This window comes from Mesitornis unicolor, unplaced genomic scaffold (assembly GCF_000695765.1).
Source record: "Mesitornis unicolor isolate BGI_N332 unplaced genomic scaffold, ASM69576v1 scaffold44423, whole genome shotgun sequence".
Classification (NCBI taxonomy): domain Eukaryota; kingdom Metazoa; phylum Chordata; class Aves; order Mesitornithiformes; family Mesitornithidae; genus Mesitornis; species Mesitornis unicolor.
The window spans coordinates 16,528-36,424 of NW_010176194.1; the positions used below are offsets into that span (position 1 = coordinate 16,528).

A 19,897-nucleotide genomic window follows, 5' to 3' on the forward strand; every position below is an offset into this window, starting at 1 on the left:
GAAGCCTTCCATCTTCTCAGCAGGAGTGGTGTTATCAGCCCTCAGTAACAACAGCTTTACACTGGGTTACATCTTGTCAATAGAGAGTTTAAACTTTCCATCAGGCCATGCTGGCTCACGTGCATGGGAGCAGGGAAATGGCCTCCTCACCTCGTCTCCTGTCAGGGTGGTTTGGGCTCAGGGAGTTTCCACCTGCATTTACAGAGTGGTATTTCTCTGTTAATATCGTCTTTCATCTCTGCAGGGATGTTTTGCTCTCTCTTGAGTTTTGATCCTCTCGTTGAACATTCTGGTGCCTTCTTCATTCTTTACAAAACTCAGTTTCGTGTTGCCTAAGCTGACTTAGAGGTAGCACTCCTTTTGTTCAGTGAGCTGGGACCCTTGTTAAGCTACATATATCCTGAGCTTACACTTGGAAAACCATGTCATTAATGTTACTTATTTATCTCCACACTTTAGGTTTCGGGATGACCACACCAGCAACTGTGGCTGGAAAAGTATTCCTCATCGTTTATGGCCTTTTTGGGTGTGCCGGGACTATCCTTTTCTTCAACCTCTTCTTGGAGCGCATTATCTCTCTCCTGGCATTTATCATGAAAGCGTGCCATGAGAGACAGCTGCGAAGAAGTGGTCTCCTACCTTCCAACTTCCGAAGGGGGCCAGCTATGTCAGGGGTGGGCACCCTCGTGGGGTGGAAGCCATCTGTTTACCATGTGATGCTGATTCTGGGAATTTTTGCTATTACCCTTTCTTGCTGCGCCTCCGCAATGTACACAGCGGTGGAAGGATGGAACTACATTGACTCCTTGTACTATTGCTTTGTCACCTTCAGCACCATCGGCTTTGGAGATTTGGTAAGCAGCCAAAACGCTGCGTACCAAAATCAGGGATTATACAGATTTGGAAATTTCATATTTATATTAATGGGGGTATGTTGCATATACTCTCTTTTTAATGTCATCTCAATCGTAATCAAGCAAGTTTTGAACTGGGTGTTGAAAAAATTCGAATGCAGATGTTGCCCAAAGTGCCATAAATCAAGTGCCCGCCTCGGACGTCGCAACGCCATAACCCCGGGAGCCCGCCTACGTCGACATAACATCTCAATGGACACTGAAGGACAGTACGACAGTGACACCGAGGGGAGGAGGCTTTCTGGAGAGATGATCTCCATGAGGGAGCTCACGGCGTCAAATAAAGTCTCCCTGGCCATTTTGCAAAAGCAGTTGTCCGAGACAGCCAATGGCTACCCGAGGAACGTTTGTATCAATACGAGACAAAACGGTTTCTCCGCAGGGGTGGGTGCTCTAGCCATCATGAACAACCGCTTGGCAGAAACAAGTGATTCTAGGTAGAGTTTTTGAAATTCCTTTTGTTTATTTAATAAAAACAAACTTGTGATTAGGGTGGAATTATCACTGTAAGTTATCAGAAAGTTTTAAATTCAGAAACAGCCTTGGTATTCATTGTGTGTTCAGCATTTTAGTTTCTGGGGGTTTTATAAATCTTCTCTAATTTTCAGTAACAACTTTACCATAATGTCACAGTTTTCCTCTAATGGGTTTTTGGAAGAGACTTGAATGTCTTTGATGCAGAATCTGATGCAATTAGAAGGATGGTGTGCATGGTTAGGATGGTGTCAGAACCAACATGTTCTTCAGAACAGAGCCTGAACCCAAACTGTGTTAAAAATGCATTAAATGGGTAAGTTTGGCTCCATATTCAAACTTGGGGTTGATGATGGGCTAAACCAGTTTGCTGAAGTCTGTACTTGGCCCTGAACTTTGTACTCAGTGTTCTTCGACAATTCCTCATAGCAGGCCTGTATATAACATACATGTAGGTGACTGCAGCTACACCAGCTTTAGGGTGAATGTGCTTCGCTTGAATAGTCCTACTGACTTCAGTGGTAGAGGATCAAATGGGCTGAATTCCCTTGACCACTAATGATATTTTTTTAGCCAATCTTGTCTGAAACACTGCCTGCTACTTAACACTTAAAAGTCAGGGGATTATCAAGAACCATGGTAAAATGTGCCAAAACTACTCCTACCTGCTGAATTACTGAAAACTGGCAATAGTCAACTTCGGTACTGACTCAATTTAATGCAAGAGAAGCCAGTATGCATCTCTGGTGTCAAATGTTTGCATTGCCACTGCAATGCTTATTCCATTACTTTTACATGAAAATAAGTAGCTAAAATGAATGTAGGCTGTTGTCCTAAATTTGCATCTTTTGCTTTTGCAACACTGTTGCAAAGATTCAGGCAAATTATTTCTTTGCCCCAAATTAGTTCTTTAGGGCCTCCAATATTGTACTTGTTTCCCACAAATCTGACTGTGAAGGTTATACCCCTGGAGCTCCCCCCCAGAAGATGGCTTTACCAGAAACATTGGTACAGAGTCATAAATTGGCCTAAGGCTGTTGCTACTGTCTTATGTCATATTTTACCCCTGCTAGCCCAACCTGCTGAAGAATGAGAAGCATCTTCAAGCAAACTTGGTTAAAGTATCTAGTTTAGCATGACAAATGGGTGCATAGGGATTACTGCAAATCTCTTTCAGAAATATGTGCAAAGCTCTGGATAATTTCTCTAAAGTCTATATACTATGCCACTCCCTTAATACTGTGAAGGTAATAAAAAGCCCTCTGCTGATTACAGCAAGAAATATAACTTAAGCTTGAACTCTGAGAAGCCACAGTGATCAGCTCTTGAAAACAACTTGGGTAATTATAGACAAGATCATGAGTACTAGGTTGATTGCTGATGAAAACAAACTAGAAATATCAGAAATGTTTGGAAATATTTCCATGAAGTTTCAAATAGATATTTTACTCTGTTTTTTTACTTTACTTTGTTTTGCATGGGTTTGGGGTATCCATGGGTTTGCTTTCCTTTAAATTTTTAATATTGCAAAACATTTTGGAATTTAACCCCAGTAAACTTACTTTTAATTTGAGGTTTTGCACACTTGAACCTGCCAGCTGAAGTATGGCATTGATTGTATCTTTTGCCTGAAGGAGAAGGAACCAGAGCAGCAGATAAACCATGTGGATCTGTATCATGCTATAAGTGTAGTCACAGCTTGTATCAAGATGCGTTTGGCCAGAAACAATGATGTTTGTATTCTGTAACTACCTGATACAGACTCATATTTAAAGAGTACCTGGTATGGTACAGACCGCATTCAAGGGGCATTCATCTGGCAGGAGCTTCCCTAGTGGCAGCGAGGCCCCGTAAGGTCCATGTGTCTGTGTGCCTGTTTGTACACTCCCACGCAGATGCTACATTGGAGTGGCCCTTTGAAGAAGCAGTCAGAGGCCGAAGTGGTGATCCTAATTTGAAGCCCACTGAAGGATAAATCTTAGTAGGATGTGCAGGGGCAGGTCGTGGTCCTGGAAAGAATCAAAGACCAACTGCAAAGACTCAGTTCAGGAATGTGACTTCCAGAGCTTCAGGGACCATTTTTGGAACCAGCAGAGGCAGGGAACCAAAAGAATAAAAATGTGTTCTTTTCCCTTGGGATTACTCCCAGGAGTAAATCTCTTTAATTATGATGATTTATATGTTTGTTTATTAAGAGTGTGAATGGGATGCTGCTCTCTTTTTGCAGATAGCCCTCTCTTAGGGCTTTATCTTAGTACATTTGCCATCATGGGGACTATTATTACAACAGACTCCATTGTGTGAAGTGCTTGTAAATCGAGGTAGACATGCTCTATCCCAAAGGTTTTAAGAGTCTGAACAGATAGGATCCCAGGCCACAGCAGAATTACTTGTAAAAACATGCTCGAATGCATTAATATTCTGTGAGCTCAAGAACTTTATGATAACAAATTTGCAAATTAATGGGTTTTATTTTTACAGTAAGTTGTTTTAAAGGATAGATATTATAACCATGATTAGGTACCTGTGTAAATACTTGTGAATTCTTTTCAAACTTCCTATTCCTGCCTGGGAAATACAGTGAAGTAATTACAAATCTCTACATACCTTCTCTGCTATTTCCGAATTTCTTTTGAGTCCAGTCAAAGGCAGATATGCAGTCTTTTCCTGTTGTCTGCTGTAATATGATTTAAATGTTTATGAGACTTTTTGGTGCCACTGGTCACGGTGGTGCCATTGCAGGACCCTTTGCAGTTCCTATGGACTTGAAGGAGTTGCATTGGCTTGCAGAGCAGGGTTCCCCAAGGGATTTGGGCATCTAATTGCTACTCTATGCACTTAAGTCTAATGTTTCATTAGTCCCAAGATCCTTGATAAACTGTTCTGCTTCTCATTAGCCTCAGAGACCTATAAAGTGCATGTCTAGTATTCTACCCATGCCCTTATTTCTTGCAGTGCACATATCACCAGAAGCTGACACAACTCAACCACAGGGACCCCCAGCTTGTATTTAAGCCCGATAAAAATCCCCAACCCCATCTGGCTCAGCAAGGCCAGTTTATGAGAGGGTTCAGAGCATGATTACTGAACTGGGTCTCACAAGGAGTGGCGTTACTCTTCCCTCATATTCAGTAGCCGAAGTATTTTTCAAGGATGCATGAAAACCAAGTTCTGAATCTCTACTCTTCTGCCTGCTAGCACTACCTGGGCACCAATCTCCAGTGTGTATAAGTACACAAGCCAAGACGACATAGGAGAGCTGAGATCAGTCTTTCCTAGTCCTTCCTGCTCTTTCTTTAGCTTTTTTAATGACAACTGATCTTTAAATTTGCCAGACCTGGGCACCTAACTCCTCTCTTTCATTGTGCATGGTCCAACTCAGGATACCCCAGGGCAGCCTGCTCCTTTTGTGAATGAAATCCTAAACATGAACCAGTTACACCAAGTGCCATTCCTCCTGGTATTTCATTTTCACAGACAAAGCAGATACCTGCAATGCCCGGACACAGGCTGAAGCACAAGAAGTCAGGAGTCTGAAGGAACAGAGTGGGACAGTGAAAGCACACTGCAGTAGATTGCACTTTCTTTTCAGGTAACTTGGGAGTTATATTACATTCTTGAAATGTTGGGAGTTTTTTTCCAAGTTTTATTTTTGGACAGCCTTGAAAAAAATGCAATTAACTTAGGATGTAATGTTCATCTTTCCTAATACAACCCCCTCTGCACCACGCTGTAAAATGGCAGCAGTGACACCTAGCTGGCATCCCAGTTGCCTGCTGAGCAGCTTTAGAGACAGCACAGATGGGAGCTTAGACCTCATGCCCCCAGATTGGTCTTTTGCTGCCTGAGCCTCAGAAGAGCATTCAGGAGCAGCAGAAAGCCACAGGACTTAGGACTTCTCTGTGAGCTAGCTCCTAGAGAGAGCAATGATTGCACAAGCATGAGCTGCTTGGACCTCCAGCGCGAAGGGAGGAGGTACCATGTTCACCTGGCCCATGAGTGAATACCTTGCAGATCAGAATTAAAATTAGTGAAAATATTAATAAGGGACAGTAATCAAATTCAAGTGACCTCTTCTCTTTCTTCTGGAGCTCAGAGCAGAATGGTTACAAGGAATAGTTTCTTGTGAAACCTGTAGTGTTCAGCAAGTCACTACATTTACTTCTTGGGGCTTGGCTTTCCTGTGTGTGTCTCAAAGTTTGGAGTCAAACTGAGGTGTCATTCGATTGTCTTTGATTTCTTCCCTTCTGCAAATACACTTCTCATTTTATCCAAAAAATTCAGATGGCCTGTTGTTTCATTGCAATGCAAAGGCTGTTCTTCAGATGGTACAGGTGTTGAAAGAAGTAATCCCGTTGACCTCAGTCACAGATGGAAGTTTCTGAAGAACAAGGCTGTCGTTTGCCTGTCTCTCTGCAGAAGAGGCATTGCACAAGTAACTCCTATCACTGCTAGCAAGATGATGTACAAAGGTGCTTTAGGCAGTGGTTGGGGCCATGCAGCAGTAGGCACAACTGAAAATGGAAAGAAGGTGATCTGTTCTTAATGATATTTGTGTCTATTTGACATGTATGTCCTAATTGATCACCCAATTGCCAGCTGTAATTTCAGCAAAAATACCTGGTGGAAGACAAGAGAGGTAAAAGAATCACATGAAAGCTGTCAGTGACCACCTTATGCCATGCTCGGATTACCCAGAGGTGCACTGTGATGCTGCCTGTCGGTGTAGCGCTGGTATCCCAGCATGGCTTCAGCCCTGGCCCTTGATCTCATCTCCTCCCCAGCTTTCTGCGGGTGAACACTTGGTTATACTATGATTCTTTTATCTGTATTTCAGTCCTGTCTTGACTTGTTACTGAAAGGACTTGAGCTGCAGTGGTGGCAATCCTGCCAGATGTGCAGGTTTGGTATAAACCTGATTGCCTGTGTGGGATGAATTTATAATTCTATGGAAATTAGCTGTAGCAATGAGACCATTCTCACTTTTTTGCGCTTTCCTAACCTTTACCTTGAAAAGTATAAAGTGACTAATTACTACAATGAATGTTCAGAGCTAATCTAAACAAAATCATACTTTACTGATTGCTAGCACATCTATGGATATGGCTTCTGCTCTAATTGGATTACTAATGTGCCTTTCCAAACCAACACACATTTTCAGTGTTATAAATATTACATAATAAACTCAATTAGGGCATATTAATACTTGACTCACACAAAATACCTAATGTAGTGTGCATTGCACACTGTGCAACCAATATGCAATTTCTTTTTTTTTGTGAAGACTTCCATATTTGAACTTGTATTCTGCTTTTGTGCGTGCTTATGCTAGGAAAACAAACAAGCGTTACCATAGAATCATAGAATAGTTTGGCTTGGAAGGGACCTTTAAAGGTCATCCAATTACATTTTCTGTGGAAAATGCATAAAGGTATAGCCAATTCCACTGGTATTTGACTTGTAGGATAGGCATATTAACGTATGCACAGTGAGTGGTTCATTATGCATTATAAATATTGTTGTGTAGCAGTGGCACAGAGGAAGGACTACTTCAGTTTACATGCACCTACCAATAAAGACACATGCCTTTTTTCATACTCTTTGTTTATTAAATGGGCAACACCCACCTTTTACTTAGAATATACTTTTAAACCACAAAAAAAAAAAGAAGATGCAATTGCCTTAGGTATTGCATAGCCAAAAAGAGATCTAGGGTCAAATTCAAACTTTCAGCTCTTGGGAACTGAAATGGTGTAGTTTGGCTTTGAACTGGGGCTGCAGTGTATTGCAAACCTGAGCCTTCCTATTTTTAGTTTAGTCCTTCCTTAGGAAAGGAAAGAGCCTGTAAATATGGATACAGTGTATAGCGGGGTATCCAGTAGTCTGGTGATTTAGCATGAGAAAGAAAATACAGGCTTTTGTCAAGGTACAGTGAGTGAGTGTACTGTTATTGAGGAATGAAAAGTGTGGAAAAAGAGAGAGGCTCAGAGGTGTTTCCCAGCAAACCCAGCAGAAAACCAAAGACTTGCCTTGCTCTCCATACGCACATGTATTATGCCCCATCACAAAATGGTGAGACACTGTCACAGCCCCACAGTAGCTCTCCTTGCGTCACAGGCTCAGCTGCCTTGTCTGGAGCATGGAGAGAAGTCTCTGGGGAGACACAGGGACCGCACGCTTGCACTCACCATATGCGCTTCATTCAGGAGGTGAACACTGTCAAGGGCTGATTTTGGGAAGATGATCCACCAGCCTACTACTGCAAAAGCAGCCATGCTAATCACTTATGGTGATGAACAATACTTTGGGTATATCTCAGTGTGCAGATTCCCACACCTGTGTGTGATGCCAGCCAGCTCCCAAGCCTGGACTCGGCACGAGGAAGCAGCAGGCACAAAGATGTAGGTGGATTTGAAATTATGTAACATCATTGTCCAGAGTGTTTTCAGGATTAGGCCCTCCAGCGGGTGATGCTTTATCAGATGTTCCCATTATCCTTTTGTACTTCGCAGACTGTAAGATTACTTTTTAAAGCCAGTGAGTCAATACAAAATCAAAGCTTTTATAACACTATTCAATAAACAACCTGGACAAAATTACTGATATTTCTGACAATGTGCAATTCAAACACCAAGTGTTTTATCAGTGGCTTATCATTTCCTAATTTTTGTATCAGTGACTCAGTTTTATTCCCAGCAAGTGAACTATGTGAAAAAAATCTTTGCTAATAGTAACATCCATGGACTGTACAGGCAGTGCAAGAATTCAGTTCCAAATTTATTGTAACACCTCAGTATCTGAAAGCACAACATCTGCAATATGTTTTGGAGGTTATTTTGTGTGTGTGTATAGACATTGTTTATTTACAAAAATAAAAAATGCCACCATGTCATATACAGACACACATTTTTAGCTTTCTGGAATACTACCTTGTTGTGTACTTTCTAGAAAAATATTAGTTCCAAATTTCAAGCCAACTTAAAAATATTTCAGTGGTAATATACCTGCTCAAAGGTATTCCTGTTTAATTTTTATTTCTCTTTAAAGGGGCACAGCTTGGTAGATATGTTTAATGGAGTTGGCAATATTATCTCCTATTACAAGCATCACGAGTTTTACTTCTGCAGTTAATTCCACTGACTTTGGCATTTGCTTGCTTCTGTATTTCACAAAGTGTGAATTACAAAAGGAATGACCAGTTCTCTACTGGTTTCTGATGAGTATAACTTTCCTATTTGCATTGATTGCAAGCAGCTGAAATACTACCACCAGCAAATTAACCATCAGATGTTCCTGGACACACCAAAATAAGACACTTTTCTGAACATTTTTGTTTAAAAAAATGTGTTGTAAAACCTAAAGTTTCTTGTCATAGTTGGAATTGGCAGACTTAATATTTTTTTCCTACCAATAGAAATCCTTGACGTGAGCTCAACGAAAGATGCTAAAGATACAGATTTATGTAACAAGTCCGTCCTATTTTATTTGCCCGTTTTATCAAATTTGTTTAAACTCTTTAAAAGAAAGCCAGAAGGATGTAAATCCCATTTGAAAAACACCCTACCCTGTACATTCACTCCTATGAATAGAGCTTGTACAGGGGTTAAACCTGAGACTACTGAATTGCTACAAACACAATTGTAGGTACTGATTTTCAAAACTTGAATTTTTTACCTGTTTGGCAATTGCAGACTGAGGGCATGGTAATGTGATTCTAGTTCAGGCAAAGAAACATAAATAATAGAGTTCTGCTTGCTACTAACCACTTCTATCAAGAAGACCACCAGTACACAGCTACTGCACCATCATTTACTGCCTCTTCGTGCACAAAGATGTCATTTTGTAGGTTGGTTCGGTGCTGGGAGTTGACAGCAGGGTTTGGCAATTGCAGACTGAGGGCATGGTAATGTGATTCTAGTTCAGGCAAAGAAACATAAATAATAGAGTTCTGCTTGCTACTAACCACTTCTATCAAGAAGACCACCAGTACACAGCTACTGCACCATCATTTACTGCCTCTTCGTGCACAAAGATGTCATTTTGTAGGTTGGTTCGGTGCTGGGAGTTGACAGCAGGAACCAAAGAAAAAAGGAAGACTGCCAGTATATCGAGCCACTCTTGAGAAGCACAGCGAAGTGCTGTAGCCAGCGTTATATGGGTTCTGGCCACCTTTGAACCCTGGTTTGTTCCTGACACTGGAGCGTTTGGGACCACGGTGCAATTATCGACTCTGGCTAAAGCAGTAACACTGTGATCCTGCTTTCCTTGTGTAAGTGATAGAGAGATTTGTTTAGACTTTCTGTATGAAGATAGCATATATAAATACTACAAGACAAGTCAATTACCAAGTCTGGTTATATTTGCTAAGAGACCTTTAGCAGTAAAAAGGGGGAAATCGTTTTGCTATCCTACAGGTACAGTGAAGCCACAAAAGTTGTGCTCTGAACAGAAAGTAAGGTGCTAAAATTCACAGCTGAGTCACAAGGCTCGGGCATGCGGCACAAAATTACCATAGCATTCATTCCTAATTCCCAATGCACCTGCATCTTGAGGGAAAGCCTTGATTTTGACAACACTGGGGTAGGCAAGGCTTATATTTTCTTCATCTGTATGAAAGCAAAATGTATTTGAGGACATGTCTTGGTTTGAGTAGCACTCAGGGATGGAGTTGCCTCCATCCTCAAATTTAAGCGCACCCATGGTCAAGGGACCATGAATCCAGTCTCCAGCAGTAAACGGACTTGCCTTGGATGTCTCTTTTTTGGAGAGGAGCTGAATGTCATGGCAACCTGCAGCTGCCTCCTCTGGCCAAGCCTCCCCTGGCATGGGATCCATCCCACCACCAGCCCCTGGTCTGTAGCCAGTGAATGTACTGCCAGGAAAGCAGTGCAAATCATCAGCGATGTGGCCATATCCGGCTGAAAACATCAGAAAGTGTAGAGAGCATTTTCTGTTTTAATGATCAAAAGGGTGTTGCCCATTATTCACAGCCTACACGCAAGATGTCTTGATTTTCAGTTTTCCTGTGCTGATCATCAGTCCATTTGACAGCTGACCTTCAAGTGGTGATGGTTTTTCAAACAAAAAAGAAAAACAAAACAAAAAAGGAAAAAAACCATCAAATATGACCATATCAGAGAAGCAAAACAATCCTACATGAGAGAGTAATGAGCACACATGCAAACCTGTGAGCAGAGCTGTCTCTGCCCATAGCAGCCAGGTGCTTCCACAGTAGTGAAAGAAGTTTGGGTTCAAGAGATTATCAGTTGGATGTTTGGGGTGCTGCAGGTTGCCCTGCAAACAGCTGCAGCACCCATCAAAAATGGCACTTCTAGAACAAGACTCTGCAGCTGTTTCTACACTGTTAGGTAAATTTATCATCACCGGTACCAAAATCGGAGGAGGGCAGCAAGTCCTGGGTGAAGTTGGGGGGCTGCTGTGAAGGATGGCATCAGGCTGCCCTGCCAGCCTGGCCTCTCTGCAGACACTGCTCCTTTTTTCCCATGGGATAAAGGGAACAAAGCTACTCCTTCAACTCCTCAGAAGCTGGCTTCACTAAACATACTCCCAACAAGTCAAAGAATATAGAAATTATCTAATTTTCTAGTTATCTAATTTTATCTAAAATATCTAAGGCAAAAGAGCCAGTAGGTTCTAGGAAGCAAATGCTGCTCTTGCCTGAATCTGGAGTAACTTAGTTACATTGCAGGTAGTAAATAGCCTTATAAAAAAAGACATAATGTCTTTTAAATGCCTGCTAGAAGTCAAAAGGAGCTGCATGCATTTTTCTAGCACAATTTCAGTTGTGTTTACTGAGTCAGAGGTGAAATGAAGCAGCATAAATTCCTGTAAATTGTTGATTAGAAAACATAGATTTTTAGTCTTTCAGATGATTCTTCCTAGCAAAACATTAAACTGGAATAAATTTCAAGATTGAAAACTATTTAAATAAGTGGCATTTTTAAAAAATACTTTAATCCTGGGTAGACAGGAACTTTGCCTCTGACACACACCATAATTGTGAGTGATTTTAACCAATCAGTCCTATTTTTGATGTCAGCTCAGGATTTTTTCCACTGTAAGATCTTTGAATGAAGAGGACTAAAAGCCATATACTAAGCTAATTAAATACAAACCACATTTCTACTGGTACGTTATATACAGTTTGCAAACAAAAATGGATATTTTGGGCTTGGCACCCCTTCATTCACAGAAGCATGGTTATGAACCTAGGAGACAGAGACAGCTGATGCGCAGCCGCGTTGCAAAGCAGTGCAGAGGCGTTGGCGGGGGATGTGTAGTGCTGGTAGTTAATGAGACAATGGAAGAACAAGCTGATGGTGTTCGGGGAACATTCCTGTGTGTTTTTAATGCTGTGATACCCGATCGAGTATGAATTCTGTACATCTGCGAGGATGTCAAATTCCACGTGATGTTTGGATTGTTGGAATTAAGCTATTACAAAGACTTTTGAAATAAACAGGAGAAAAAATGTTGCCTGCGATGTGTATGCAAGTCCTCTTCTTTTCCAAGCATGGGGAGCAAAAGGCGAGGCAGAAATACCTTCTGGCCAAGAGATCCTCTCTGAAATGTGTGGCTTGGGGACCATAGAGCCATAAGGGGAGACCCCACAGCCCCCCAGATGCTGACTAAACCTGTATCGCTGGGCAGGGCCAGGGAGGTTAATAACTAGTGTGACTGTCTCCTAATGTACATGATGGTTACCTATTAAAGATTGCAGCTGACTGATCCTTTGCTTTACAGTAAAACAGAGAGCAGATGGAAACTGTTTGCTCTGTAAACAGTTATAAGGAACTCTCTCTATATCCCCTCTCTCCAACTTCCATTCCAATCAATAGGATCCATCTGTCCAAGGTATTAAGATAAATCCTGGAAATTTTGGTATTGACTAGAAAGGTGCTTAAAAAATCAATCACATTGCAAACAGAGAAATGTCACTGCACCAAACATGGGGGCTTGCTAATCTTGCTAGATAACATGGACCCAAAGTGCAAACCTTTCTGCTTTATGAGCCCAGCCAAAACCCATACTGCTGTCCCCCATCTCCTTACCTACTTAAAACAAGCCCCAGCCACAGCTGGTGCTGGGCCCATGCTCTGGATGGCACCCACTGCTGCAGGATGCCAGCCAGACACACAACCTGCGAGCGCTGCTTTCACAGCCCCTGCTGCTGAAACACACACAAATTATTTTCCCGGCAGAAAGGGTAAGGGTTGAAGAGTTGCAGTCACCAGAAGTTCATAGAATCAGAATCGTAGAGTGGTTTGAGTTGGAAGGGACCTTAAAGCTCATCCAGTCCAACCCCCCTGCCATGGGCAGGGACACCTCCCACCAGACCAGGTCACCCAAAGCCCTGTCCAACCTGGCCTTGAACACTTCCAGGGGGCATCCACAGCTTCCCTGGGCAACCTGTGCCAGTGCCTCATCACCTTCACAGTAAAGAATTTCTTCCTAATATCCAGGCAGCAGAGGGGAGAGCGAAGCTGTTGGCTGTTTAGCACTGACTCCACTGATGCTGGGTGTCCTCAAAGATGCTGACCTTGGGAGTACAAATTTCCCTGGGATTTATTCAGGGTCTCTCATGCTTCAAAGAATTTAAGATTTTCAGAATATTTCAATTTCTTCAGAATTCCAACCATAAAGTTCTCCATGACAGAGTACAGGGAGGAACCCTACTAATCAATAGATATTCATATTGACAGAAAATACCTTTTTTTAACAAACAAACAAACAAACAAACCCAAACAATTACACTTTCTACATCACTCCATTTTGATGTTACTGTTTGAGTACATTTCTGGTTTGCAAATATATGCCTTCCTGAAGGAACCATCAGCTACCACAGCTCATTTCCTCAGCTGCTCAGTGACCCCTTCAGGAGCGGTCACAGAGCTGCTGGTACCCAGCCAGGGCATGCATCTGCTTCCAAGCCTCCAAAAACCCTTCTCCAGAAGCAGGAGTGTAAAAGCAGCCATTAATCCAATTTATTGCAGCAAGAGCCAGCCCTCACATAAGGGTTATATCTCTATATCTATATATATATATCTATATTGCTTATTTATTTATTTATTTATGTTACACTACAAGGCATTTACATTACAGGGATGATGGGTCCACTTCAAGCTCCCAAATGTCTCCCCAGGACCCTATCACACACCCATACAGCTTACCAGCGCAGCGTTGGGGCCATCCACCAGTGTCACTGCTTCACCACTCTGGCTTCCCTCCTTTCCAGTGTCCCTCACAACAGGCACACGTGTGTTTTGGACACCCCTATCCTGCTCTCAGCTCACTGAGACGTGGCAGGAGACATGGCCTTAATTTCGAGAGAAATGAGCATGATGGCCAAAACCAGGCACAGGGGCTGATACGCACATGATGAGGCACTTACAGATGATTCATTAGACCTTGTGCAGTGGGATTTGGGCTTTACTGACGTATTACATTTTTCAATGGTTCCAGCAACAAACATCATTGGATTAAGATGACTGGTGTTGCATCTTCCTGAGTTTCCTTCTCCTTCTACCATGGGCATCTGATAACACACTGTGAAACACACCATCACCTCTTTTGCAGTTCTGTGCACTATCCAGAAAGTGCATTTTGTGCAACTATTATATCTATATAGGAAGATTACATAAAGGTTAAAATCCAGCTCACTCTAGTCATGTAACCAGTTATTCTGGTAGAAATGAGGCTATTTAAATGAGTGAGCCAAAAAAGGTTTTACCTGAAATATCCTTGAAATGTGCTGTAGAAGTCATTAAAGCCCTCACCATGCTCCCTGTTTGTTTCTTTGCTTTTATCCAGTTTAATTGGTCCTTTGCCCCATTTATTGCTCTACGTGCTTCCAGGTCTCCCTTTTCCTTCCCACTGCTTTATTCTCCCAAATTAATTCAAAAGTGGTGTGCGAACTTGTGACCTGCTGGAATCGGTGACAAAACCTCCACAGCTGAGCTGATCATCGCACATTAAAAATAAATCACACCCTTGCATTTGCACTAAACCTTCCTGTTCCCTTCCACTCCCCAAGCAATTCCTTCAAAGGATTAAATATTGTCACTGGGGATAATTAAAAACAGTTCATATCCTGTTAGGATCACAGGTTTAAAAATCTGAGTGCCAGGGAAACAAGGTGCTTACAGTTTTCGTAGATAACAAACTCCCACAAGAAACATAACTGAATTTTGCTGTCTGATGTTCCCACAGACTCCTCTTGAAAGTCAGCTGAATCTGTAGATTCATCCCTGACATCTTTTTTAACTCTTTTTTAAGAAGAGTTAGATTTATATTTAGATCGTCATTCTCCAGTCATTCCAAATGGTTCACGCGGGAAGTTTTTAATGCTGTGATGAAACCCTTTATTTTGGAATTTATTGACATTTGAGTGTCTATAATCACAGGTATACTGCTGCATTGACTTGGAGGCTGCTGGTTCTCCTGCAGCCCATGAGATCTCACGCAGACATAAGGTCCCATGTGAAGAGCCATCAGTGAATGTGCAAGAGAGACCCTATAAAAAAGACATTGGGTGCCATCAAAATCAAGAAGCATTTGCCACGCTTCTCACCTCCCGGGTGTTACAAACTGCTTTCCTTCATAGCATTATTCTGTTTTAATGGTAAACTAAGTGAGCAGAACCTGAAACACATTTGCATGGTCCAGGAGAGATGTGCTTGCAGGGAAATCTTATTTCCTATGCAACCTTCCGCATGAAAGCTTCTGATTGCCTCTAACACAACACATCATGTTGACACCAAGAGGTATTATTTCTTGACTGATTCAGCCCTGGAGCAATGGCAAATCATTTGGAATACTTTCTCTTCAGGCACGTTTGCAGGAATAGGAGAGGCATCCCCCTCCTCTCACTACAATGGCTGCAGGTACTGCAGGAGGATGTGCTATGCAAAGTTTTATGTCTGTATGTCCATCACCACCTTAAATGCCAATCAGTTGGCAAAATACCACATGTATGGCTCACTTCGCCAAGGAAATCATTCTGACTTTCCTATGCTCCTGATAAATTAGACAAAAGAATAACAAAATACCCAGTGGAGTGGATCTAATGTACCTGCAACTTATCTGCTTGGGTTTGCTTTGATAAGAGTAGCCATCTAATTGCATCTCTTTACTTTCAGACTGGTTTGATCTCTTCTCATGTATTACACCAAGGACAGGCATTTGCACTAAAGGCACTTGGTTACTGATTCACCAGTAAAAGCGTGCCAGTCCCTCCAGCACTTGAGTTCTGTGCTGGTCCTCAGATCTTCTGTCTGCTACCAGAGATAAACCCTCCATCCTCACTGGGCTGCACACCAGTGGCCACATCTACCCTTTCCTGAGAAGACTGTATAGGATAAATGACCTCAAGTCTCTGCTCTTTCAGTAGGAAATACGTGGAAATTTGATAGTAAGTGTCTTTCAGATGAGGGATTTCCACTAACCTGTGGTGTCCAGGAAGGGAAAAGTGTTCAGCCTAACGTGCTACAGCAGCATAATATTGACATGACAAAATAAGTGATTAAATTAATGGAGGGGCCAAACCCACAAGAACTCCTCTGTGGTAATGTGAAAGGGTCCCTTTGCTTTATCCATGTGCTTTGGAGTCTCCCCAGTTCACTCTCACCCTGGTCAGGCAGGATCTGAAGTCTTCTCCTGCACCCCCACACCAGAGCCGCATCCACGCCAGGAGCTGCAACAGCCCTGGTACAATGACTGGATTGGCAATGCAAAATCAAACCAATTCATCTGAATTATACAGGGAGAGAAACAGTCACCCCTAAAATCTCTGCAAATCAGGTAAAACCCATGAGCAATTACAAAGGAACAAGCCAATATTGGACAAGATTGTTAAAACTCATATAATGATGGTGAATCTTTGTTCTTGGCTCTTCATGGATGCAAGTAACATCTTGATTTGTACCAATATTTATTTTTATCTTTCATCTTCTGAAATGTAGGTATAATTAAGCAGCCTCTTATGAGCATCAGCTGTGCTATTACAGAAGAAATGAAATATTCCTATGTAGATTTAATAGATGATGGTAAATGTTAGCATATCCTTGAGATCTGCGAGATTGTTTAAGCAGAAATTACCTTACAAAAAATGGGTTATAGGCAGTTACAGACTGTATTCATAGCCCTTTAGAGGAAAAGAATGAACTATCAAGAATAATTTTTTAGTGATTGTTTCCATCTGAAGTGCAATTACCTTTTTTTCTGACTCCTCAGAGCATTATCAATAACAAGGTGCCCATGAATGAATCGGATGCTCTGTCTTTGCTCCCTTCTGTCACTGGTACTTCTACTGCACATGATTTCCAACCATGTCATGACCAGCTGTAAGCTTATCCTCAAGTCTCTGAATGAGAATCTTGTCATCTTCATTTCATATATGTCATATGCAGAAACTCAGGCACCAGAGGGTCAAGGACTTGTCCTTCATAACACGGGAAATCTGTGGAGGAATTAGGAATTAACAGCAGATCTTTGAGCCCTGGACCAGCATCTTAGGGAGTCCATTTTTCTGTGAGGTTTCTCCTTAAAATGATGAGGGTGAGAGTCCCAGCCCTACAAATCTTGAGCATCTTGACTCCAACAGAAACAGAGAGCATTTAATATTTTCCAAATTTTTCACCAAACCAGCTGCCTTGTGCACTCAATGCTGATAAAAGCAGACATCAGGCCACAGTCCGGAAAGCTTGAGAGCATAATGGAAGGCAAAGGAAACAGTCAAAAGCAGGTGTGGCCATGTATAAAGCTGTCAGGAACAAATCTTCCCGTCACACAGGTATCAGAATTGGGAAGTGGGACACAGAAAGCAGCTCAGCTCAGAGAGATTTTTAACAAAACATCCGTTTATCAAAGTAGTCTAAAAAAAGCACAGCTCTAGGTTTTGAAATTACCAGTGAAAAGACAGCTGCATCCCTCAGCAATTTTAAAAGCTACCTTAAGAATTACTTTATTTTTGCTTTGTACCTAAGCACTGAAAAGTTGATGAGCTGATTTTTAGTAGTTTTTTTATGACACCACCTCCCAACCTACATGTATTTTGATCTACACTGCTTTCCTATTACTTCAAAAGTGCACAAGAAAACTACTGTGAGGGACTGTTCACTCTTGTTTGGCTAGTTTCACCTACAAAACAGCAGAGATGACAGAGAAACCTGAGGCCATGGACAGATACTGCTGGAAGTCCCTAGAAATATCATAACCACTTTTTTGCTAGAGAATGTCCATTTATTTTCCAAAGCAAGCCCAAAAAATCACCAGTGCAAAATTCTGCCTCATGACATGGGTGCTTTTCCACAGAGATGCTGAAAATAGTGCAGGCAGCAAATACTGACAGAGAGGGCTCATATGCACTCTGTGCACCTCCACAGCAGAAAATACAGCTTCATACAGGCAGAGGAACAGCTAACACAGCTGTGGGTAATGCACGCTTACCATTCACTGCAATGCAGGGAGGTCAGATGCTCAAAGCATCCCTGCACTGCTACACATGGCAGTGTAGCTCCTGAGATATATAACCCCTTACACCAAATCTGAGGAGACCTGGGTGACTCTGGGAGAATTGGGCCTGGATATGGGGGCTCTCTGGGGTCCCTCTTTGCAGGCCTTTCTCCCAGGGCTGCTCCAGCAGAGAGAGACCGTCGCTCTCAGCTGTGTTTTAGCCACCTCTCCCCCTCCTGCCCCTCACTTTAATCAGACCCACAGGCCCCCTCTGGGACCCAAACCCTGAGCAGCAGAACAGGTGCCACCACGATGCCCAGGTCTCCCTTGCAAGCTGGGTCCTGAGCATCTGCATCACTGCAGGGCCCTGAGCATGGCTCTTAGGGCTGAGATGCCCAAGTGCTTTGCTGCAGCACTGCTCAGCTCCATTGTCAGCCCTGGGACAGTGCCCAGAGCACCACCAGCATCCCGTCCATTTGCAAGCAGATGATGGTTTGGCACTGGTGCCCAAAGAATTGCTCCTGGATGCCCTTCAAGCAAATAAATACATAACTCCAGCAGAGGAGGTTTGGGAGCTACGTTTTTTAAGAACATAATTTGGTTGAAGAGTTTTAAAGAAACTGTCTTTGCCCAACAAGAGGCAAGGAGGGCTGGTGCACTGGCAGGACCCTGTTCAGGGTAACACTGCTGCTCACAGCAGCTCTTTGCCTGCAGCCCTTTGGCTCAGCAGCAGGCACCGTCCCCACATCTCCCAGTGCTGTTGAAAACATGGTGCCATGACACAGCAGGTCTCCATGACCTGCCAAGAGGGAAACAGCCTCCACAAAGCACATAATTCCAAGCCACTGCTGGTACCCACAGCTGCCCAGGGCCAGGAAGGTTTCGCAGTGCCACAGTCAATTTTAATATGCCTAAGGTAGCACTGGTAGCATCGCACATAGTCAGGACAGGATGTGTCCACTGCACCACTCAGTGTTGTCAGTCATCTCTGCTCTAAAGTCTTTTAAAACTCCAGAAACTGCAGCTGGGTCTTATTAGCAGCAGCCCTATACCCTCTAGTATCTTTCTAGTACTCCATTAATGTTTAAAATGCCACATCTGCAGCTCTGGGAGTCTGGGAGTTCCCAATCAGCATCATCCTTTGGAGAGCTTGTCCCCACCTGGTTCAGTGCTTTCTTGTGTGGGCAGGAAATTTGTTGTAAATGTTATTAAAATGCATGCAAGATGGATGCTGCGAACGGGAGGAGGAACTGAGCATGCAATAGTGCACCTTTTGAGCAGTGCAGTGTTTAATTCAAACCACAAAGGTTTTCTCCCCTGCAGTTACACAGCACAGTCCACAGAGCTGCCCCAGGGAGAGCAAAGTGTCAGGTCCCCACGTAGATTTTCTTCCCCTACTGCTCAACAAATATAGTCATTCAAATTCTAATGTATTATTGATGGACATTTCTACCTGGAGAGTGTATAGAGTTGCAGCTACTGAAAATACAGGATAGAATAACTGCTGCTCCTCCCAGAGAGGGGCTGAGTGAGGGGGCGAGGGTGACACCCAAACGGTTTTATTTAAGGTGCTGTCACTCACAGCAGGGACCAGTCCTGCTGCAGGGGGAAGCAAAGAGCCCATCTCATTTCAGGACTGTCCACAGCATTCCAAAATCAAAGATATCTGTTCAAATTCATATACTTCTCTAGCATGTTGGATAAAGACCAACATAGGCTTTCCAACAACCATTTTTGGCAGCTCAGTCCATTTTAAAATGGGAACCGCTGACTTTTGGGGTACACTGAAGCTGAGACTTGTTACTTCTGTCAGGCCAGTTTCTGGCTGGTCTCTCTGGAACTGCTACAGGCAGAGCTGGGTTTACCCCGGCCAAGCTCACACTCCGCCACAGGAGCTCATCCTTCCTCACCACAGCTTGTTCACTCCCGTGTATGTTTTTAACACAACCTGACAGAAAGACCCAGAATGGTGTGAAAAAAGATTATTTTCAGAAAGCTGTCCCTAGAAACATTAATTTAATACATTTTAATCTATA

The 19,897-nt window shown here is 42.7% G+C and overlaps 1 protein-coding gene across 1 annotated transcript; it reads left to right on the forward strand.

The window, feature by feature from the left end:
- The first annotated feature begins 422 nt into the window (after positions 1-422).
- On the forward strand, positions 423-1,355 carry KCNK12 (potassium channel, subfamily K, member 12). The gene has a single exon (XM_010181676.1). The coding sequence runs from the start codon at positions 423-425 to the stop codon at positions 1,353-1,355; it is 933 nt and encodes a 310-aa protein (XP_010179978.1).
- Positions 1,356-19,897: the final 18,542 nt, after the last annotated feature.

Bases quoted from the DNA above. Each gene is read 5' to 3' on its own strand.
- KCNK12 (XM_010181676.1), top strand. From the start codon at position 423: ATGTCATTAATGTTACTTATTTATCTCCACACTTTAGGTTTCGGGATG.